The sequence below is a fragment of the Chlamydotis macqueenii genome, chromosome 1 (assembly GCF_036417535.1).
Source record: "Chlamydotis macqueenii isolate bChlMac1 chromosome 1, bChlMac1.mat, whole genome shotgun sequence".
In the NCBI taxonomy this organism is placed as follows: domain Eukaryota; kingdom Metazoa; phylum Chordata; class Aves; order Otidiformes; family Otididae; genus Chlamydotis; species Chlamydotis macqueenii.
Window position 1 is genome coordinate 214,462,424 of NC_141556.1, and position 23,629 is coordinate 214,486,052.

Genomic DNA, 23,629 nt, shown 5'->3' on the forward strand with positions numbered 1-23,629 from the left:
TTTATTCCGCATCAGATGGCAACGAGAGAAGTGCAGGAAGAAGGTAGCGTCGCCCTTCCGTGTGGCTGTGCTTCCCCCTCCCCACCTGCTGCAGCAATATTCCTGCAGTTCGGGAACCCAGGGTGGTGAGGGGGAAGGGAGTGGGTTTGGTATTGATCGGAGCTGCTGCAGCTGCACAAATGTTTTTCCCGACGGAAGAAAGGGGCCAGCACGTTGGTGGGAGCGGTCTGGGAAGGTGAGAACTGCCTCCTCCAGCAGCAGGGAGCTAGAAAGCATGGGTACAACAGGCTGCAATCCAGATTTTTTAAAGAAGACATGCAGAAATGAGTGTAAAAAATCAGTTACATAAGGTTTTCTGTTTCTGGTTTTATATCGGGCCAATATCAGAGGTGGCTTGTCTGCTGGCCTGTGCAGCTGACTCCTGGGGAGCCCTGCAGCACCCAGCCCTGGTGCTTTCCACCCGCCCGGGCTCCTCTGTGCAGATTTATCCATAGGTACACTTTATATTTATATATGTGTGCGTGTCACATATCTATATGCACACACACATTAAAAAAATACATAAATAAACAAGGACAGCAAGGAGCAACCCAAAAAGTTTACCAAAAAAAGACACCACCAACTGGAAGAACCAGACAATGGGTTCATGAATCTGAAATTTTATTTTGAGGAACTTAACCTCCCTCCCACCCACCTTAAGTATGTGATCCTGCTTGGGTGTTCTCTGGCTGCTGGTAGGGCTGTGGTGGGGTTCAGAGATGGTGGGTGGTGGGGACATGACTTTGTCCGCGGCTGTGGGGAGCTCCTAGCTACCTGTAGGACAATGACGGGGCGTGGAGGTGGTGGAATACAGAGGTGGTGGGTGCTGTGGTGCTCCCTCTGTCCATGGCTGTGGGGAGCATCCAGTTGCCCGTACGGAGATGGAGGGTGGTAGGAAACGGAGGTGGTGCTGTGATGCTCCTTTTCTCCATGACTGTGATGGGCTTCCAGTTGCCTCTAGGTCTGTAGTGGGGTGCAGAGATGGAGGGTGATGCAGAAATCCCTTTGTCCTCAGCTATAGGGAGCTTCTGGCTGCTTGTAGGTCCGTGATGGAGTATGGAAAAGGTGAGTGGTGTGGAGATCCCTTTGTTCTTGGCTCTGGGGAGCTTCCAGTAGCATGTAGAACCATAATGAGGTGTGAAGATGGAGGATGGTGCGGAGATCCCTTTGTCTGCGGCTCTGGGGGGCTTCCAGCTGCCTGTCAGCCCATGATGGGGTAGGGAGAAAGTGGATGGTGTGGAGATACCTTTGTCCTTGGCTGTGGGGCGCTTCCAGCTGCATGTAGGTCCGTGTGGGGTATGGAAATGGCTGATGGTGGGCTTCTCCCTTTGTCCATGACTGTGATGGGCTTCTAGCTGCCTCTAGGACCATAATGGGGTGTGGAGGTGGAGGAACGGTGCAGAAATCCTTTTGTCTTTAGTTGTAGGGAGATTCCAGCTGCCTGTAGGACCACTACGGGGTATACTGGTGATTGATGGTGCAGTGCTGTCTTTGTCCTTGTCTGTGGGGAGCTTCCAGCTGTCTGTAGGACCATGATGGAGCACGGAGAAGGTGAGTGGTGTGGAGATACCTTTGTCCTCGGCTGTGGGGAGCTTCCAGCTGCACGTTGGACCATAATGGGTTGTGGAGGTGGAGGGTGGTGTGGAAATCCCTTTGTTCTCAGCTATGGAGAACTTTCAGCTGCCTGTAGGACCGTGATGGTGCATGGAGGTGGTGGGCTATGTATTGGTGGTGCAGCGCTGCTTTTGTCCTTGGCTGTGGGGAGCTTCCAGCTGTCTGTAGGACCATGACAGGGTTTGGAGATGGTGGATGATGCAAGGATCCCAGTGTTCTTGCCTTCTCTGATGTGGCCGTGACATCACCAGGGCTGGTGGATCACTGTGACGTGGACCATTCAAGCAAGAAGAAACAAATATTCATAAAATAATAATAATAGCTGATAATGCTGGGGAGGGAAGCTAAGTAGCTGTAGTAGCAATTTAAAGAACAGCAGCTCAGCAAAGGTTGAAATACAATTAAAAGCAGCAGGTCCTACCTACTGCCCAGTTTTAAAGACTTGTGCTGCTGAGATTTTTGGGTTTGAAGGCTAAATTCTGGAAGAAAAATGTTTGTCAAGTTGACTGTAGGTAATATGTCACTAATTTAAGATTAAAGACGTGTCCAGTGCCAAACCCTCCATCCACGAGTTGCTGACGGCACTGAGAACATCTCGGTGTGAACTGCAGGACCCGCGTCTTTCTCTCCCTGACGTGAACTGGAGATTTTGCCGGGGACTGTCCTGTGTCACACGCTTCAGTTAGACGCTGGGACAAAATACATAAATTAGCTTCCATCTCCTTGGTTTGCTGCGGATGTATTACATCTGCTTTAACTGACGGGAGCAGGAGAAATGGGCACACAATGAATCGCAGGAGTGTCCCTCAGAACACCAGGAGACACTTTCTGATGGTGAGGGTGGCTGAGCACTGGCACCAGTTGCTCAGGGAGGTTGTGGAGTCTTCATCCTTGGAGATACTTGGTGGCTGTCTGGACATGGTCCTGGACAACTGGCTGTCAGTGTCCCTGCTTGAGCAGTTGGTTTGAAAAGATGACCTTTGGAGGTCCCATTCTTTGGAAAAAAAAAAACAACACCCCCCCCCCCCCCCCCCCCCCGCAAAAAAAGTGCTTAGACTTGTTAGTATAGACTGTACAAATCTTCCCCAAAAACAGAAGTAGTGAAATGACTGCCAACAGAAAGATGGTCTCTTGTTTACCAGACGCAATCTTACTGTGACCCTCAGGAAGAGCAGAGAACCAAGCGAAATCTCGGGTTGTTGAACCACGCGGTGATGTGACCTGCTTTGCCTGTGACTTTTTCCTGTTTCGTACGCTGAGCCACAGAATTAAATTAAAGGACTTGGAGCTCTACTTCCATTTGCTCCTCTTGCCACTAGCGTTTGGTCTTGTGTTGTCCGTTTTGGTCGTGGAGCAAAACTATTCCACGGTTCACTCCAGACAGGCAGAATGGGTAGGTGACTGGACTGCGGTTACCCAGCTGGTTTTCACATAGAAATATAGGTACGGCTACTGACTAGAAAACAAAACATTTCTTGCTTAACAGGAGGAAGCAAAAACCCTGCCATTTCTGAGAGAAATTGTAGATGAGAACTTGATGCAAGTGGCGCCGCTGGCCTTAAATTGTGTGTGTGAGGCGATGAGCTGTGCCACGGACAGTGCTCCGTTTCCCTTCGTTGGGAGATCCTACAGATAGGTGCTGTGGTGTGCCTGGATCTTAGGGACTGACCCTGCTTGCGTTTGAAAACTTAAATCAATTGCTGATTAAAAACCAAAGGCTGGCTGAGCTTGGGACACTTAATTCGTGGCTGTCAAATTTGCTGAGTTCTAAGCAAATTGGAGAGCTTTTTTTTTTTTTTTTTTTTTTTTTTTCCCCCCTTCTTCCAGGCTACATATGCAAAGAGTCTCTGCCAAACAAAAAAAAAATGATTGCTATGAGAGTTGTAAACTGCCACTTATTTTGACAGGATACTAGCTTTGAAACCTAACTCTGGCAGTAAGTACAAATTACTAACATGGTTGGGAGTGGAAGAGCCAGTAGGAAATACTCAGCTACAGCCCTTGTACTTGAATTCTCCACTTATTTCAGACTGTGTATCCTGAAGAGCTACAAAAAAATGCAGTTCTGTCTCAGTAGACAGCTCTGCGGTACGTGGAAAACTGAAGATGAAGAAGTGTAACACTGAAGATAATGTGGTTTTTTTTTTCTTTTTTTTCTTGTTTAACAAAGCCTCAAGCCTTTCTTAAACGTGTCGATGTTACGGAGTCTCGACTGCTACGCTGGGGTGCTGCAGGGTACGACCCCGCAGTTCTGTCCTACATCTGATTCTAGCGGTAAATTTGTATAGGTGGCTGTTTAATCCATACCTCACGTCCCCAGCAGGCTCCTCTCCTTCCCTCTGCGTAAAAGCCGTTGTAACCACTTTAAAATTCAGCTCCGCGGGACCACTAATACAGGTTATATAAAGTTTCTGACTGAGAACTGAAGTCGGAAACAACACAGGAAACTTGCAAAAAAACATTTTAGGAGGAAGTAGTCCTAGCTTTCTAGAGATGGCGTGTATATATATTAGTGTAATAATAGTACAGGAAAAAATAATGCAGAACTTTTTGTTTTTTTTTTTAATTTTATTTTCTGATGCTCACGTAAGTGCAGAATTACGTTCAGACTCTTACCCACGTTGCAGCCTGTCTGTCTCTGTCTCAAATGTTTCTTGTTTCCACTTCTTTGTGACAGCGAATCTGGAGTACTGAAGGGCAGGTTCTGGTAGTCTCATTTTCTTTCCTCCCGGCTCGTTTGTAATGTAAAACCCGGCTGTCCGTGAGAATGAGAGGGCTCCCTGGATGTGCTTGGTAGAGCCTGCTTGAAATGGGATCGGGAAACGCTGCCTGACCTCTGGGTGCTCTTCGCTTCCCACGGATCGAATGGCGAGCCTCGAAGCTATTTAAAAATTAAGAGCGCTTCACGAATTGACATCTTAAAATGGTGGATTAACGTCTCTGAGGGCGCTCACATCGCGTTTGTAGGTGCTGCCGGATTGGGAGGCAGACAGCTGAGGGCAGAGCTGCTGTTCAGGGGGAAGTAGAGAGGGCGTGGACCAGCGGAGACACGAAGTGAAATTCGGTGAGGACAGGCTGCACTTGGGAAGGAGGAACCCTCCTGACAGCGGACGAGGTCGACAGCGTCCTGGGCCATTATCTCCCTTCACTCAGCACTTGTTAGCCTGCATCCAGGTACCCCATCTGGTTTTGGGCCCCCCAGTACGAGATCGATAGGGACAAACTGGTGCAAGTTCAACAGAGGGGCTCCAGGATGGCTGCAGCACTCGCCCTGTGAGGTCAGACTGAGGGAACTGGTGCTGTTTCTCTTATTTATCCTTTCACTTCTGGACTTGGGGGAGAGCCACGGTCAGAAACCCAGCTCCAGCCCAGTCACAGGCCAGGGGCCTCTCTTTCCTTCCCCGTCCCTTTTCTGGCCTCAACAGTGTCCGTTCAGGTAGCGTGAGCCTCTCCTTCCCGGGCCCCCCTGGCCGCTGTCACCTTATCTGCCGTCTCCTGGCACGCTGCGGGCAGCGGCCGGGACCCCTTCCCCGTCTGGAGCTGCAGGAACAGCGTCTGTTGCCTCTTGATTGCTGCCTTGTCCTGCCTCCTGACCCGTGTATGTACGTGTGTGCGCGTGCAGCCGCAAGGCGTGGGGCCCCGTGGCGTGGTCGCTGCCCGTCAGATGCGTGGAAAGCGGTTTGGGTGGCAGCTGGGGTCTCTCCGTGCCTGTAGGATGTGGGTCTGTGGGTGGCTCTGCCTCCCTCCGTGGTGCTGCCCTCTTCCCCGCTCCCTTTGCCTTTGGGAGCTTGGTTCCTGTGGGCCTGAAGGACTGCTCCCTGCCAGATGCGTTTTCTGAAAACCAGCAGCAGCGTTGGGCTCAGAGGGTTTGAAGGCCCCATCTCTCCGTTCTTTGGGGAGAATCAGCGCTGCTTCTGCTGGACGTCCTGCGCAGCGCTGAGCTCAGGCCTGTCACAGCAGGCAGACCCCGCCAAAGCCACTGATATGGACTCAACTTCTTCCTTTTCCGCTTTCCCGAACCACTCCCTAGTGTGGGACAGGAACCACAGCCTAACTACTGGGAGGGTGGTGGAGCACTGTCCCAGGTTTCCCAGAGAGGTGGTGGATGCCCCATCCCTGGAAACATTCCAGGCCAGGTTGGCCGGGGCTCTGAGCAACCTGATGTGGTTGGAGATGCTGGGAGACCCTAGGAAAGACCACGAGTCTCGGTGGGGTGAGGCTGCAGGCACTGAGCTCGCCGCAGCACCTCTGTCCTCACCTCCCACCCTCTGCCCCTCCAACAGCGATGCTGCGCTTGCTGGCACGGCGGCTGGGGTCCCTGCCCGCGTTCCCCGAGCTGCTCCACTGTCCGTCAGTGCTTCAGCTGCTCTTCTAGAGTCTTGTTGGCCGGCACTGCAGAGATTTGGCATTTTTGATGGGTACTGAAAGAAATGCTGCTTTCCTATTGCTGACATCCACGTACTGCTTGACTTCTGAAGAAGCTCTAAATTCTGTGGGCTTTTCAAATCGCTAAATCCATGAGAGGAATTTGAATTGCTTCGTTAGAGCCGTTAGGGACGCACAGATACCTTAGAGCGTCGCTTTTATTGAGGAGTGACTATTTTTACACCATACAGCCTAGGTTAAGACGGGAAGCTTTAGGCCATCTTGTGTTGTGGTTTGTTGGTTTTGTTTTTTTTTTTTTTTTTAAAGGATATTGAAAATCATGTTCAAACACTGTACTTGATAATCTCTAAGGAACTTCTCTTTGGCTTACGCTGGGCGGAATTAATGGAGTTAACTGACGAGCTAATCCAGGCAACGGCTAAGAGCAGGCACTCCAGGTTTCCAACTCTGTGTTTCTGAGGTAGTTGGGTTTGGTGCTGACTTCACGCTGCTGCCTTGCTTGGCTTCAGAAGCGTCAGAAATTCTTTTCTAAGCAGTGATCTGTTATTTTTGAATACATCAGCTACTTAAAGCTGCTAGTAAGTTTCTAATCAGCATCATATAATTGCATCCATAGGCGGGATGGATGGTATTTCCGTGGAATTTAGTCAAGCTGTGCAGCATCCCGTCCTATTTCTGATCTGATGCGCCCTGCTAGTGCCTCTTGCTTCACAGGACAGGGAGGTTCGCGTTGATGGAGAGAGTGACTGTAAAGCAAAACCGCAAAAAACCTGGTTTTTGAGACTTTGCAGTCGGGTTAAACTTCAGCAGTGGAAGCTATCGTCATCTTTTAGGCCAGCCTGACTGCGGTGCTTTTGAAATTCTCAGTTTAGTACGGTAAATGGTGTTCATACCCAAGGAGTATGTTGCAAGGAGCTAAACTGGCTTTGAAGCTCCGACTCGGAGGAAAAATGAAAAGCGGGAAACAATGAGAAGCGGCGAGGAACGTGCCACAGGCAGCTGTGGTGACAGCTGTCTTGAGGTCGGTCTTCTAAAGCTATTGAATGCGTAACCCAGCGCGCGAGACGATCACCACCACATCTGAATTTGTATCAGTTCTCGTAAAACTTTCTTTCTCTTGCCCCTGGAGTTTCAGGTCATCTGTGGAAAGCTTGGAGATTTTTTTTTTTCTTTAGCTTGTAACTTTTTTTTTTCTTTCCTCCTTTCTTCTTTTCTGATTGCAGGAAATTTTAGCTGGGTGCGACCTGAGCCAATTAAAATGTTATTTGGATGCTGGTTTGGCTGACTCATTTTTATTCCCTACGAAATAAGTAAGGTAGCTTCAGTCAAAAATGTGCGTTAATCTAATTGTAAAATAAATATTTGGGGTGTTGCTTCAGGAAAGTCGTGCCTCAGTTTTGCAAAGCTCCAGACCGTAAACTGTGTAAGGTACTGCACGTTATTCTGTTCTTGTAGGCAAACAATCCTAAAAATCTGTTGAAGATGCTGTGTAATTTAATAACCTGATTTTAAACAGAACTATGGTAGTGTGAAATGAGGTTTTCACGTGCTCTTGCCTCAGACTCTTTGCAGATCAGTCATTTGTTTTCTGGTTGACTGCCTATGAACAGCTGAAAGTGATGCTTTCGCTTCTGGGATTTAATATTTGTGGTGCCCATTGTTTTTGTTTGATTTCTAGGCCTGTGTTTAGCTGTGTTGGGAGTAACGGCTGGCTCTGGTTGCAGAGCCATCTGAGAGCCTGAACAACAATGGCTTGCCTTTTTATTTCAAGGCAGAAAGGAATTAAAATGTATTTTAAATTCACACGCCTCACCCTGCGAGTGTTCAATATCCGTTATGAAGCAGTGGGAATAATTTCAGATTTTGAACAAGCTTTATTGAATATTTTTTCCCTGGTGAAGATTATCGCAGCTCCTATCATTGTGCTTTTCCCAGAGTTTTCCAAATCCTCCTGAGGAGCCTCCCTCTGTGCAGAGCATGTGTCCTGGTGCTCCAGCGGCTGCCTTGGGACTGGCTGACCTCTACTTTAAATGTCAGGGCTGCTTCACTCTTGCCTTTCGGATTCCGTTTGCCTTTTTTTAACCCTTCCTTAGGACCCTGCTTGAAGCAACACCTTTTTCGAGGCACTTGAGCAGCCTGAGTCTTTTTTTTTTTTTTTTTTTTTTTTACAGCTGTGTCGATTGCCTCCTGCACCCTGCGTGGTGTCGGCAAACCCGGCTGGGTCGCGCTGCGTTTGTAGGAGCTGTGAAGCGCCTTGTCTAAATTGGATGTCAGCAGAAGGGCTGAGTTTTCTGATGACCAAATGAATTTATAAAGCCTTCAAAATCCCTGCGTTGTAACATACGGGTACTTACTCATCCACTTCTTTCAAAACGGCGTCCTACGGGTGAATCGCTCCCCGTTGGTAAATGGTGTAAGCGGTCAGACATCCATGTTCTTCTACGTTATAGAAGAGTCAGTGTATCCTCTTCTACATGAGTCCCCAGCATCAGGAGGACGTGGAGCTGCTGGAGAGGGTCCAGAGGAGGCCACGCAGATGCTGAGAGGGCTGGAGCAGCTCTGCTGTGAGGCCAGGCTGAGAGAGCTGGGGCTGTTCAGCCTGGAGAAGAGGAGGCTCCGGGGAGAGCTGAGAGCGGCTCCCAGTGCCCAAAGGGGGCTGCAGGAAAGATGGGGAGAAATTCCAGGTGGTGGGTGCCCCATCCCTGGAAACATTCCAGGCCAGGTTGGCCGGGGCTCTGAGCAACCTGATGTGGTTGCAGAAGTCCCTGCTTCTGGCAGGGGGTTGGGCTGGGTGGGCTTTGAAGGTCCCTTCCCACCCAAACCATTTTGTATTCTTCTCTATCACTGTTTTTTTTTTTTTTTGTCAAGCTGGACTTGCCTTCTCTCTCAGTTCCCCCCAGCTCTGCCCAGACACGTCCGGGATAGCGTGATTGGTATTACCATCACCATCTAATTCTAATCACTGTAGGTAATTAATACTGAAGTTTCCCTATATTGTCCCATTATTTTCTAGCTTTAACATTTAGTTGTGGGTGCAGAATAACTGAGGAACAAATTGTGTGTACGTGCGTTTTGTGCCCTTGGAAGTTTAACTTTGACAGTAATGGAAGTGTGGGAAGTACTGAACGAGCAGAGGCAGACTTCAGCAATCAGCATGCCTTCCCCGCGCTGCTGCGTTACGTACTGGGCGCTGCATGGGACCGACTTTAAAACATCGATGGGATTGTGGCGTTTCCTGCGTTACGGTGAATACTCAGATTCAGCCTTTCGGAGATGTGTGTGATCACTCCCTCAGCTGGACGGGGAACGGTAGGAAATGTATTTTCTAGGTGTGGGAATGACAAAAGCTGACGTTCTTTGGTAAATGCAGTGACTCTGTTTGAAATGCGGTGGGTTTCAGATCGGAAGAATGGCTCCCTGCTGTTCTATTTGGCCAGACTTTTCCTTGTCAGGTGCCCATTCATTTTAGTCGTGGGTTTTACATGGCAAAGGCGTGGATGAGAAGATTTTTAGAAGATGTCGTGTGTAAACAAAGTGTAGGTGAAGTGATGTAACAGTCTGCTAACCGTGGTGCCAGAAAGGGAGAATGTCTCTGGCTCTTTGATGTGAATAAGACTGTCGGTATGTGATTTTTTTTTTTAATTTTTTTTAATTTTTTTTTAAAATTTTTTCCTTTGGAAAGATGAATCCAGTGACTTATTTGGAGAATTCTTTGTTTAGTGGCTGTATCGCGTACTGTGCGTAAAATGCATTCCTTCTCAACTTTAAAGTAATTGGGGAAATTTGTTTTTAATTCTCTGGGTTTTATTGACAAGATCCCCAATACCCCTGTAAGGACAGTTAAAAACCTAAGTTTGGAGAGCAGTGAAAGTGGCTGTTAAAATGATGCACGTGATACTTTCAGGAGCAGAAGGTTGGTTGTTTTTTTGTTTTTTTTTTTTTCTTCCCCCAACACAATCTTATCAAATGTACACACTGAGCAGGGACAGTGTCAAAAATGGCTGTAATTCCCTGTCAGAGAGAAATACTCGTATTTTTTTGAGAGTTTGGTAGGTAGGAGCTTTGACTCTCGTGCACCCACCTCACTAACGATTCATGCAACTTGACAAGGCAAGCTTTATTTTTGGTTTTACGATGTCAGCTTTGTTTTGCTGTGCTGGTTTACAGAGCTTTCCTGCGGGTGGGGAGGAAGGAAGTACTGCTTTGAAGTGAGGATTTTTGTCTGTCTTTCAGCAGCAGAGATTGAGAATTAATTGAGAATGTTACCTGCCTTGGAAAAACCTGTTCTAAAATCTGTGCTCCTCACCTACAGACTTCACGTAGCCGGAAGGTGTATTGGTGATCAGGCGAATGCATCAGCGTATCAATATCAGTATCTTTTATAAATAGGGATGATACAGAAAAGAGAATATGCTAGAAATAAGAGTTACAATGAAGACTAGCTGCTGCAGACAGGTGTTGTATAGGACAGGAAGAACTTGGAGTTATTTCAAACCAGTGAGCGTGTAGTTCAGATCCTGATTTCGAGAACTGAATGGAGACCTTCATCTTCTTTTGCAGAATGAAAAAACAAAACAGCAGATTGAAAACTTGTTACAGAACGGAAAGCATGAAGAGTTACGGAATCGTCTGTGCTGCCGGCTGACCTTTGGGACCGCCGGGCTCCGCTCCGCCATGGGAGCGGGCTTTTGCTACATTAACGATCTTACGGTGATCCAGTCCACGCAGGTGAGCTGGGCGGTTGTGTGGGAGAGCACTGAACGGTTTCACGGTAAATGGTTGGGTCGTACAGTGTACCGCATTGGTTTATCTCGGGTGGTACTCCTGTTAAACTGTCGCTCCTGACTTCCATAGTCATTCTTGCGTGTGCTTTGTTAAGGTAAATAGTAAGCAAAAAGCAGCTGGATTCTTAATCTTCAAAACATAGCTTTCTCTCACCCGGTGAAGGTAGTGGGAGGCAAGGAAAGAGAAGCGTTGAATCCTCTTCAAAATGAACAGCATGAGTCACAAAATGGATGTTCTGTATTTCCTTTCCTTGTGAGCATATAAAATACAGATGGTTTGGACCGTGTATATGAAATATACTTAAACATCTTATCTGTTCCCACCTTTAATCTTCACTATTGAATGACTGTTGAAAAGATGAGTATTTGTAACCATTGTACTTGGGTACAATGGGGGACTTGGAACATCCATAAAAAGTTTTTGTTATGACAGACCTACTAAATCTCACCTGCTTTGTCAGGTACTTTTTTATAAATGGAGCTTCAGCTGTATGATAAAAGCTGTTTTATTACATGATTTACAGAAGGTTGATAACATTTCTTATTCCATACTCTCTACATTTTAAGAGAGTTGTCTCTTTGCAGGTTAATGCTCAAGTCCCTCAGCAGGCACGATTGAAATAATTCATTTTCTTTTGGCTCCAGATGAAGTGGTGTGCTTAAAACATGCAACAGCTGAGGGTTTACTAAGCTGTTTGACATACTGCTAATGCCTGACTTGTACAATTAAAGCCCAAACTTTTGCAGCGAAACCAAATTCCGATAGCTGTTTATACAGGCTTTGAAAAGAATAGCAGTAACATGTTGGAGCTTATTGGTAGGATTTGAAGTCCAGCTTTATATATATATTTTTTTTCTCTTCAGTTTTGTCTTGGGTTTAACAAAGTTTTCCTTAGGTTTCTAACCTCTAAACTGGACACATCTTGCTAGTGATGGAATTTTTAATAGTGAAGATGCTTTAAACGAGTCCACTTTTCTTTGAAGCAGAGTAAGCATCTTGATAACGCAGAGAAGTTAATAATAATCACTTTGCTTCTTGGCCTCTGCAGTCTGTGGAATTTGGAGCTGCTCATGCTCCCAGCGCCTGAACGTTGTGTTTCCAGCCCTGTGAAAGCGTGGCTGAGCTCGGAGCGGCTGACTGATAACGCGTTCTTGGCAGAAAGTGAAAAGTTTCGTTTTGGTCAGCAGGGAGTGTGTTTGCAAGTTCAGTTTCAGGGACATGACCGGTTTCTGAAAGTAACAAACTGGGTTGTATTCATTTGCTCCCTCTGTGGGGCTTCTATTTTTAGTTGTTTATTAAAGCCATATATCAAGTTAGAGAAAACAGTCTCTGGGAAGTGGATTAAACCTTGTTTCTGAAGTCAACTGCATCAGATTGAATCTCTTTGTTTAAGTGCTCTTGTTTCAGAAGCTAAGGATATTAACAGTTTTGCTGAACCTAATCTGAAAATGGGCAGCCCTGTCTCATGATATTTGTCTTTACCTGCTGCAGGAATACGTGACCATCCAAAAAAAAACCAGACTTCAGTGTAATTAAAATATTTCCTTCAGCTAAAATAAGCCTTAGTTTAGTCACATGGGTAAGCGCATGCTGCGTTCTTCATTTCCATGGTTATATCGATATAATGAAAGCTCAGATCCAGAAAGGTACAGAATACCCAGAAGTTGCTTTTCACTCTCCTGAAGATTGTAGGGATGCATAAAACCAGTGCCTAAAAGGGGCTGCAGGAAAGATGGGGAGAGGCTCTTCAGCAGGGCCTGGTGTGACAGGACGAGGGGTGATGGTTTTAAGATAGAGGGAGATAGATTTAGATTAGATATTAGGAAAACATTTTGTACCTTGAGGGTGGTAGGACACTGTCCCAGGCTGCCCAGAGAGGCGGTGGATGCCCCATCCCTGGAAACATTCCAGGCCAGGTTGGCTGGGGCTGTGAGCAACCTGATGTGGTTGGAGATGTCCCTGCTCCCCCCAGGGGGGTTGGACTGGGTGGGCTTGGAAGGTCCCTTCCCACCCAAACCATTCTGTGATTCTATAATTCTAATTATTGTGTCTGTCCTGCTGAACCAATTGCTTTTATTAATAGGTAAGTAACCCATCACCAGCTTCCACAATGATGGAACCAGTCATCTTTCCGTCCCATTCTTGTTACCATCACTTTCCCCTCACTTCTCCTTTGGAATAGATCGTAAGAGACTGGACATGCAAGAGGATTATTTAAACATGGCTGAAGAAGCAGACTAGGCCAGTCTGTGAGTTTTGTCTAGGGAAGTCACTTGAACTGTGCAGTGGTATGAATATTTGTAATACTTCAGTGCACCGAAGGGGAACTTTGTTTTAGATCCACTGAGGTGGTTGCACATTTGTATGCTGACACTTGCTAACAAGTTATTAATTATCGCCAAGTATGTAATGGCAAGATGTTGACTTGGGTATCTTCAATTTAGAAGCAGTAGCTATCCCAGGAGAAGTTAGATGGGGACACTATCCCAACGTGAGTCTTGTAAGAAGGAAATAGAAGTTCTTCAAATTGAGAAACTTATTAAAGAAAGAACTTATTAAGAGGTGTTGGAGGTACCGGTTGCCCCTCTGAGAAAGGGAGAATGACACCTGGAAGAAGATGGGTGTGAACTTGAGTAGATCACTCAGGTAGTGGAGAAACTCTGCATTCGCTTTCTCTCATTGTCATTTTAAATTTATTTTTATTTTCTGCAGCTTCAGCAGAGGTATTTAGATAATAAACAGGTCCTGTGGGGCTGGACTCACTTCAGCTGTTGGATCTTTGGCTGAGCTGAAGGCATTTTGTTCTTGCACAACATATTGTATTATGTCTTAATTTTAAGCAAAATTCCTCCGTGGCAGAAAGTAAAGACTTTGCTATTTTTATGCATTAAAAAAATCTTTGATCCCTGTCAAACAATGAAGCTGGTTCAAGAGTTTGTCCCAGGAAAAAATCTCACCTCACCCTTGTCATTTGGCTTGCAGCGGCACAGAATGCTCTGGCAGAAATAGCTGGGATGAGGTGTAGGGGAGAAAGTACAGGAGATCCAGTCTACTAAAAAGATCAGCATAGGCACTTTGCGACAAAAATCAATCAGTTCTGTGTTTGCGGAATGAGGGAACGGAAAGCTGGGAGACGTACAAGGGTGCAGGCATTGGAGGCTCCCAGAGCCAAACCAGCTGTGACGGTTATCACTGGAGGTAAGGGGCGAGGAAAAAATTTGATGTGCAGCATCCTGGAGGTGCCAGGGTTGCCAGGAGGTTCAAGAGGTGCCTCTGCTGTCGAGGGAGAGCTCCTGGGATGTAGGCGTGAGACAGAAATCATGCGTAACACCTCTGCATTTGTCTTTTCTCTGCAGTTTCTTGGTGTTTGAGGAGCTAGCTCAGATAAAAGTCTGCAGTGTCCTCTGATGTCAAGACACCGCTAGCCTGACTAAGGGATCTGTTGATAAGAAATCTGTTGCTCATCTCTTTACGTGGTACTCAATCTTTTGTAGTCAAACTTGAACAAGTTTTTCGTATTTCCTCTGTCTCGTATCTCTTCTACAACTGTGAATGCAAGTTCTTGAAGTTGTCAGGGCAGTGTGAACGTGTTTGTGTATCAACACTTTTCCGTTCAGTGTGAAGGTGGCTTCAGCTGGTGACCGTGCCATGGCACAGCTTCCAGTTCCATCAAGTCAAAGATTTTTTTTTTTAAATTTATTCCAAAGTTTCTCTCTCTCTGTGAATCCCTCTATAGAAACACTACATCTGCAGCTGAAATGGCTCTCCAAAGGGGTGCCAGTATCCACCTGGTAATGCTCTGAAGTCCATTCTTCGGCAGAAAGCGCAAAAACAGTTTAAAAAAAATTCAGCTCAACCGAATTTCACGAGTAGGAATCGGACTAGCTTTCCAGTTGAGAAATTGCTTACTGGTGACACAGAGTCAGTTCCAGATAAGGACACAGCAAAGAACTGTACTTAATACTGGGGGGAAAAAAATCTGTTTAATTCCAGTACAACCTGTACCCTCTGAGAGGTAGCTTTTATAGACAGGCTTGGCCAAGGTAAGCTCTGTGATGGATCTCCAGAGAGATTCTAACTGGGAAATGAATGGATGTGAAGGCCACGGGGAAGGTGAAGCTGGAACACCATGTGCTGCACTATTTCCAAGAGCACCCATCTCCTGTTTTGAAAAGAAGGGGCGGCTGGCTGAGAGGCCGTTTGTTTTTTCTCCTGTGAATTTTTACAGCACGTATTTCTGCTCACCCCCTTTAAAAATGTACTGTCTTCATCTACTCCCTTTCTGCATCCTGCACAAGGGTCTTCTCTGCTGTCTTGCCGTTGGAAATGTTCTGCCCTGATGTGTAGAAGACAGCTTGTACTTGTGCTGTTGTGTCTGCACAGTGTGGAAATGGAGAACTTTAATCTGTGGGTGAGGATGGAGCATCCTTTTAATGCACATTTAGAACTAAGGCTTTGGAAGCAGGGCTGAAAAGGTGCCGTGGATAAAGACCAGCACTAGACTTACATGATCTGAGTGGATGGACTTCCAAAAAATGGATTTTTCTCAATTGGGTCTTCAAGAAGATGGTTTGAATACATAAAAGCACAGTATGGATTGAAAACAAGTGTTTGGTGCTTGAGGATTTTGCTGGCTCAAGCTTTCTGTTCATGCTGATTGGTCACTTATTGTTGTACAGCTTTTATTTCCCATGATTGTTTCTCTCTTTTTATTTCTTTCCGTGAACATTTTGGGGAAAAATAAATATGCTGCTTTTGTGAATATCATTATGGATGTTTCGCTGAGCTCTGTTTCACCTGCTGACATATACAACCTGTGTGAAAGATCATTTCTGTTTGTGTGTGCTGCTAATTCTTTTTTTTTCTTTTCCTTCTTTTTTTTTTTTTCTTCCCAGGGGATCTACAAGTACCTCGAGAGGTGTTTTTCAGACTTTAAGCAGAGAGGCTTTGTTGTTGGATATGACACACGAGGTCAGGTGACCAGCAACTGCAGCAGTAAGAAGTATGAGTATTGATTACATTTGCAAGACTAGACATTGAAATTGTGGCTTGAAATGCGTTCCATTCTATCAGAATACTTTTGTCACGAACTGCACGCGCTTTCCCCTCCCTTAGCCTGTTTAAATAGTAATGACGAGAGGCATGGACTAAAGCCTTTGTAGTTCCCGTTGCCAGCAAACGTGGAACGTAAGGCTGGTCACTTCTGCAAAGAATTTGCAGTCTAAATGCACAAGAATATTAGGCAGACGTTAAGAAGTTGATGTAACTGGAGAGAAATCTGAATGTGAAGGTAAATTCAGAATACCGACATCTAGTAGAAATCACAAAATATTAGTGCACTTTTTTTAACACTGTCATTCTTATGCATTACGCATCTGATTTAAGTCTGGGGGGGAAGAATTCTACGTGCAGCCTGCTGTCACCCAGTATTTTGATACCATTATGTGGTCCACGCTCTCAGTGTATTTCCACACTGGGAATAGCTCACCTGGAATGCTTAAAACATAGACTTCCAGTGATGCCAAATTGTGGTTTTTGCAGGGAAAGAGGAGAGGGGGTCTCTAAAATAATTACTTTCTGGATTCCATGAGGAATCCTAATCCCTTGTCATTTGGGGAGCAAAACATAAGTTGTAATGGCGTGCTTTACAACGAAACCGACCCTGTCGCTGATTATTCTTTAGTTAATTAGTAGTTAATGTCATTGTTATAGTTAACTGTTGCAACTAATGTAGGAATTTTTAAAGTATTTTTGTCAACATTTGATGCTGTAGGGATGTAAAAGTTCTTGGAATAATAGAGCACAGAATCTAGTGGCTCTTCTTCCAGGCAACAAGCAGGACCCGAGGAAATGGCCACAAGTTGTACCAGAGGAGGTTTAGATTGGACTTGAGGAAAAACTTTTTCTCTCAAAGAGTGGTAAGGCACTGGAACGGCCTGCCCAGGGAGGTGGTGGAGTCTCCGTCCCTGGCAGTGTTCAAGAGGCGGCTTGATGAGAAGCTACAGGATATGGTTTAGTAGCTGTGGCAGCAATGGTAGTGGGAAGACGGTTGGACTAGATGATCTTATAGGTCCCATCCAACCATGTGATTCTATGATTCTATGATTTCTGAGAGCTTCTCCATTCCCCTGAAGTCTGCCTCTCCACACCTTCCTGTCTGGTCTTCAGATGCGTGTGGTGTGTTATCTGCCAGGCTTTGGCATCAGGATTTTAAACTCCTCTGTTACTTTCAAGGCTGTTACCCAAATTTTCTGGGTTATGCACAGCTTAAAAATGTGCAAATGTAAGAAAAACATTCCTTTTAAGCCGCGTAAAGCTTGGAATTTGGACTTGATGGCAGCACAGTCATCATGAGGGCGGTGGAGCACTGGCCCAGGCTGCCCAGAGAGGCGGTGGATGCCCCATCCCTGGAAACATTCCAGGCCAGGTTGGCCGGGGCTCTGAGCAACCTGATGTGGTTGGAGATGTCCCTGCTCCTGGCAGGGGGGTTGGGCTGGGTGGGCTTGGAAGGTCCGTTCCCACCCAAACCCTTCTGTGATTCTATATTTCATGTGTCAAAGGGGCAAATCGGTTCTCAGCTACGTGTTTCTCTTGCCCCCTTGGACTGATGCATAGCTATAATAGCACTAAAATCAAGTTGAACCTCCCCAAAAGAGTGTTTTCAGTTGGGTCAGCGTGCTTGTCCAGCACTTTGAGAGCAGGAGCGTCCTTTTGCATCAGTTCCCGTGCCGAGGGAGATGGCACACCGTCCGGCTGTATCCTGTAATTAAGCTGACGTAAACCAGTATGATGCACAAGCAAAATTTCAGTAGCTTCAACTATAAGCTGAGCTCTCAAACTCTTAAGTGGTTTCAGGTACGTTTGATAAGTGTTGTAGTGAAATTCTGAGGAGCTGGAGCTTAGACTGACAGTACGCTCATCGTGGGAGATAAGGAAGCAAGTATTAATGCTTATCCGTAAAAATGAGCAAAGCAGACTGACACTATTTCATCTCTCATCTGTTTTGACTCCCCATTAACTGCTGAGCTGTGTGTGGCTCACTCGAAAAGAACAGCTTCATATCAAACAGTTACCTGGAAAAGAATGAGTTCCCCCGCTGCTTGAGAGGAAAAATTTATAATAAAGGCCAGGTTTAACAACACAGGTGCTGTTACTATTTCTAAACTTTCTGGAAGAAGAGCGTGCTGGTTGGACCAAGTATATTTTAGGAAAAGGTCAGCTTCACGGATATTGTCTGAAGCTGCTGAGCAAGGCTGGCAGACAAGCTGAACCCTTTTCCAAACCTGCTGTTGCAGACATCTGGCACTGTAAACTTTCTGGGAGATTGATTCTGTCCTTGAGTGAAGGACGAGTGTCACACCAGCAGGTTCTGTATCTTTTTGAGATCACTGGGTTATTTACGTGGTTGGCTGAAGTGCCTTGTGCTTTTCAAGCCCCAAATAAAAGCCCTGTCTTGGATTCTGTAACCTGGAAACTGTATTACGTTCGCTGTGTAAACTGTAGGGTACTAATTCTTACTGTAAGAAAAAATAAATTAAGAAACAAGTGAAATGAAGGTTACGGCAGTGCCGTGGAGTTGTTGGATTGTCGCGGGGAGCTGCGTTGACTGAATGCTTCCTTTCTCTCGTCGGTAGGCTGGCCAAGCTCACGGCGGCGGTCCTGCTGGCTAAAGACGTGCCCGTGTACTTCTTCTCCACCTATGTCCCCACGCCGTTTGTGGTGAGTCATCTTCTCTCCTGTGCTGTGGAACCATGCAGTTAGAGGAGTACTGGAAAGCTTACTAAAAATGTAAACTAGCAATTTTCTTCTCAAATTCTGTTATTTAAAGAGAAAAATAGGGGCAGCTTGGTACACTTGGATCTTCAAGCAGGCTGTGACAAGGATGGCCCTGGATTTTTCTGTACAGAAAAATTCACATTTCACTCTATTCCCCTGACACAGAAGCTCAGCTACAGCAGTCCAGGTTTGCTCTGTTGGTTACAGGTGAAGCATTCTACTCTTCCATTTATGACACTCTTCTGAGTGTCATAAGGGTCAAAAATGATACTTACGTGTAGGTAAATATATACACACATATAGGGGCTGTATGTTTTTGGACATAAGACTTAACACTGCCTAGAATGGAAGAAATGAAAGATTGCTTCTACTTTTGATATCTCACAAACCAGAGCTTTCTGGTTTTAGTCACAGAAGCTTTTCCTTGCAGGGTTTTAAACCCTTATTTTCTATTCTGCAAGCTTTTCTAGCGTGCTGTGTATGCTGCAGGCCTTGTTTCAAGGGGAGGGCTGAAAGGAGTGGATGCTCTTCACCTGGAAATACCTGCAGCATTTTTTTTTTTTTTTTTTTTTCAACAAGCCTCTTGGTGAATTCCTTCGTTGTGTTTCAACTTGCTTTTTCTTTCTCAAATACTGGTGTAATCTGAGCGTAGACTTTCTTTAGCTGGTCAGGTAACAATTCTGTTTAGGTAGTTGGGAAATAGAATAGTGTTCCTATGCAACAGAGGTGAAGCAACTTTCTATTGCTAGCTACAGGAAGCAGAATGGTGAGCATTGAAGTACACAACTTTCAAATAAACTGGTGAAACATTAAGAGCCGCTTCTCTTGTAGCATCCTTCTGCATAACTGTCCTAATAATACGATGTTCCTGTGTCAGCTGCAGAACTCTTGGGTAAATAGTCATTTCTGCCTTTCCTTTGTAGCCCTATGCCGTTCAGCAGCTCAAAGCCGTGGCTGGTGTGATGATCACAGCATCCCACAACCGGAAGGAGGACAACGGATACAAGGTAAGGCTTGAGCTTGAAATTCATCCAGTACCACCTGCGTGCCTTTGGCGTTCAGCTGTGTCCGGAGCGTGCGTGTGTGTACGTTAGAAGAAGTGATTTCAAGTAATTAATCCTTCTGTAACCTGAATTACACATGCCGTCTTCTGCAACTAGAACTTAAGACCACACTGCTTGTGTGTCTTGACCACAAGTCTTGTGACATTCTGTAGAGTCTAGTCAGCAGCTGAAGAAATGCTGAAGCAATTTATTATGTGTTCACTTCTTAGACTTAAGAATGAGTTTAAAACTAAGCTAAAACTTAGATGAATTTCATTTTGGAAGCTTGGAACAGTATAACCATCTATGATAGCAAATGCAGTATTATAACACAGCATTTCCTTTGTAGACTTGACAGGAATCTGAACTAAACCCTAAACTTGGACTAAACTTAGTGTTCTAGAAGCTTAGTAGCAGGTCAGTGACTAATGGCAATGATAGGAAAGCCGTCTCTGCACAGAGATAGCTCTCTGAGGTGATGGTACTACACTCGTCCTCTGTGAACAAGTTGTAAAGTATTTCTTCAGCCTTTACTTCTGCTTAGCTCTGGCGATGAATAAGAAAACAAGCCACTTCGGTTCTCCAGGTGCTTCATTTATCAAGAAGCTATTATGTTTGTGGCTTCCGATACAAAGCAGTTCAACTTTTGTCAGAATATTTTCTAGTCTTTCACAAGAATTGTTTTATCTTTCACTGTTTCCCCTGTGAATTCAGCAGCTTTTGAAGGTTTCTGATAATTCTAACCAAACTTTACAGGCCCATAGTTTTGAAGATACTGAGTATCTGTGGGTTTCATGAAAGCCAGCAGGCAAGAAAAAAGAGAGAAAGAGTAAAAGGCTGCCCTGTGTACTCGGCCATACTGCTGGAAGCAAACTGTGGGAAAACTGGCATCTAAATAATTACCTAACAAAGAGTTTTTATAGTTCAGGGTTTTATAGTGTTTCCAGCTGAAAGATTATAGCTGTGCAGTGACGGAAAAACATGTACCTTGGCACACTGCTTATCTATTTTTGCTGTGATTTGTTGTGCTTCTTTCTCAAAAGGAATGCCAGACCGTGTTTTTCTTCTGTTGCAGTTTGCACAACACCCTCAGATGTAAGAGCCGAGTTTCGGTTGCTCACATCCCGATGATTTCAGTTGTAATAGTTGAACACCAGCTTTCTTGGAAATAGGTTGTGTTGCCAAGTAGCTATCGTTACATAACTAAAATCAGAACTATATGATGCCAAATTATTTCTGGGAATCGAACCAGTCTGGTGCTCACCTTTTCTGTGTGACTTCAAGAAGCAGGAAGTATGCAGAATCATATCGCTAAAAGGATTTATGAAGTCGATAACCTTTGTAAATAAACTGTATCTTGTTTTCCTTAAACTTATACCAGGTCTATTGGGAAAATGGAGCGCAGATCACCTCTCCTCACGATAAGGAAATTATAAAATGTATAGAAGAGTGTGTTGAACCGTGGAATGGCTCTTGGAATGAGAATCTGGTAGACACCAGTCCCCTTAGACAGGATCCTCTGAAGAAAATCTGTGACTGTTACATGGAGGACCTGAAAAAGATCTGTTATCATAGGTATTGTATAAACCAAAGTGTACTAAAATTATGGGTTTTGAGCAAGCTCTGGGTTCACTTCTCTGATGTGTCCTTAAATTATGCAGTCAGGATCACTGGGACTAAACCATGCTTCTTGACAGTGAAGCAGCCTGCCTTTGGACACTAGGCTAAGGAAGGCACCCTGATGTGAACCATTTTATGCAAATGAATATGCTCAAAGAGCTCAGAATAAAATGCAGAAATTCAGAGTAAAGGGGAGATGTACGTGCATGGAACAGAGGTGAGAAGATTGAGTTTAAAGGTGAGATGGGGCAGAAGACCAGGATGAAAGGAGGAGGTTGAATAATGTGGGTAGAGTAAAATCTTCAGGGTGGTGGATGAGCTCGAGTTTGATGCAGAAATTAACAGTTCATTCTTGGGAGACTTTCAGCTGATTCAGCAGAAGGTAAATATCTAATTTTCCAGGAGAAGAAGCTTTAAACCAGCAATTTCTAGTGAGATTCCAAATGAGCGTTTCTCACTCATTCCTCCTTTGAAATTAATGCAGAGATCAGCAGAATAGTACAAAGTGTAATTCTTCCTACATGAAAGTAGTCCTGTTGAATAACTAAAATCTCACTGAAATTCTTTTTTCCTTCTCAGGGAGCTAAACATACAAACAAATTTAAAGTTTGTTCATACCTCGTTTCATGGAGTTGGACACGACTACGTGCAGTTGGCTTTCAAAGCATTTGGCTTTCAGCCCCCCATTCCAGTACCTGAACAAAAAGATCCAGATCCAGACTTCTCTACTGTCAAATGCCCAAATCCTGAAGAAGGAGAATCTGTGCTGGTATTTTTGTTTTTATTTCATCAGGTTTCGATGAGCTTTCCTCTGTTTGAACGTGATACTGTGTTAAAAACCAAATTGGGGAAGAGATCAGGGAGTACCTGCCTTTCAGCTGTGTTAGTACAGTGGGCAATCCATGTGAGATTTTCTTTCACTGCGTGTTTTATGTAATTAAGGAGGAAGATTATGGGTTTATTTGCTCTTGTGATTATTTTCTTTTTATTTATTTCCCTCTCCCTCTTCTCCTACCAGGCTTTGTCACTGAGGCTTGCAGAGAAAGAAAACGCTAAAGTAGTAGTGGCTACTGATCCAGACGCAGATAGACTGGCAGTGGCAGAACAGCAGAAGTGAGTGATGGGACCTTTTATTTTCTCTCTTTCTGCAGAAGAGGTAGTGAAAATTGCAGAATGCCCCCAAATGGCAGAGAGACACACACCTTCAGCCCACTTTTTCCTGTTGTGTTTTAGATACTTCGGTATTTTTCTCACTAGCTTCATCTTTAGCTCTACCTGAAATAATGTATTTTAAGTAAAATCAGTTAATAACTTTGAAAAAAAATTAAATACTTGCCAGTCTTACGGTAACTTAAGTGAAAAGTTGAGTGGTTACTAAAGACAGTAAAATCTTGTTGATATTGTTTTTCCACTTCTATTAGGCAATCAAATTCTGCCTTGGGACAGTTAGCTGTTACGGGCTTTTTTTGTCTGAGGTTTTTTTTTTCCTCTTGGCTTCTTCATATTGAATAGAAACTATTTTTCTTCCACTAACAGGGCAAAATTCTGATCGCGGTGTAAGTAACTGTCTGTAATGCGCGGTTGCACAGGCGTTGCCTGACTGCAGTGTATAGACTGGTAGACTTCTGTTTGATAGATTAAAACCACCTGAACTGTTTTAAAGCTGGCAGTAAGGATACTCAGTTGGTATCTTTGCTTGCTAACAGATTGCACTGGGCTCGTAAATCCCTGAGACGTGGTAAATGTGGAGTGCCGTTAGTACGGTGGCTGTGTATAGAGCAGCTTGTCAGTAGTGCGCTCCGATTCCTGTGACCGCAGAAAACGTCTCCCCCTGAGCGGATGCTCCTGGGAATCCTGAAAGAGCTCTTGTGCTTTCTGTCCCGCCTGCAGCGGCCGCTGGAAGGTGTTCACTGGCAACGAGCTGGCGGCTTTGTTCGGGTGGTGGATGTTTTCTTGCTGGAAGGAAAGCTGCTCCCAGGATGCTGATGTGAAGAATGTTTACATGCTCGCCACCACAGTCTCCTCGAAGATTTTGAGGGCAATTGCACTTAAAGAGGGGTTTCACTTTGAGGTAAGTATGGTTTTCATGATGTTGTCTTGGCAGAGTACAATCTAATTGCCACATTCTCCATCTAGCCCCTCAACTTACAACTTTACAAAATGAAGAGTAGACAGATAATTTCTTCTTTTTTTGGCTGGGAATTTTTATACATCCCAATTTTAGTTCCTGCGTTCAAATTAAATACTTGCTCTGATTTCTGAGACTGTTGGATGTTAGCTGTAAGAGATACAAGTGCTCCAAAGCTTAGCCTAAACATACAAAGATCGAAGGCTTAATACATGTTTTAATTAAATTCGTATGTAGT

At 45.0% G+C, this 23,629-nt stretch overlaps 1 protein-coding gene across 2 annotated transcripts in view; it reads left to right on the forward strand.

Moving 5' to 3' along the window:
* PGM2L1 (phosphoglucomutase 2 like 1) overlaps positions 1-23,629 on the forward strand; it is a 37,263-nt gene that overhangs the window by 4,235 nt on the left and 9,399 nt on the right. For both annotated transcript variants that reach the window (XR_015257534.1, XM_086739805.1), the window contains exons 3-10: positions 10,600-10,767; positions 15,720-15,826; positions 18,459-18,543; positions 19,524-19,607; positions 21,025-21,218; positions 21,843-22,032; positions 22,282-22,376; positions 23,154-23,334. Coding sequence is in view for 1 of the 2 variants with exons in the window: in XM_086739805.1 (XP_086595931.1) it covers positions 10,600-10,767; positions 15,720-15,826; positions 18,459-18,543; positions 19,524-19,607; positions 21,025-21,218; positions 21,843-22,032; positions 22,282-22,376; positions 23,154-23,334 (1,104 nt within the window). In the remaining variant the exon portion in view is untranslated. The remainder of the gene's footprint in view (positions 1-10,599; positions 10,768-15,719; positions 15,827-18,458; positions 18,544-19,523; positions 19,608-21,024; positions 21,219-21,842; positions 22,033-22,281; positions 22,377-23,153; positions 23,335-23,629) is intronic.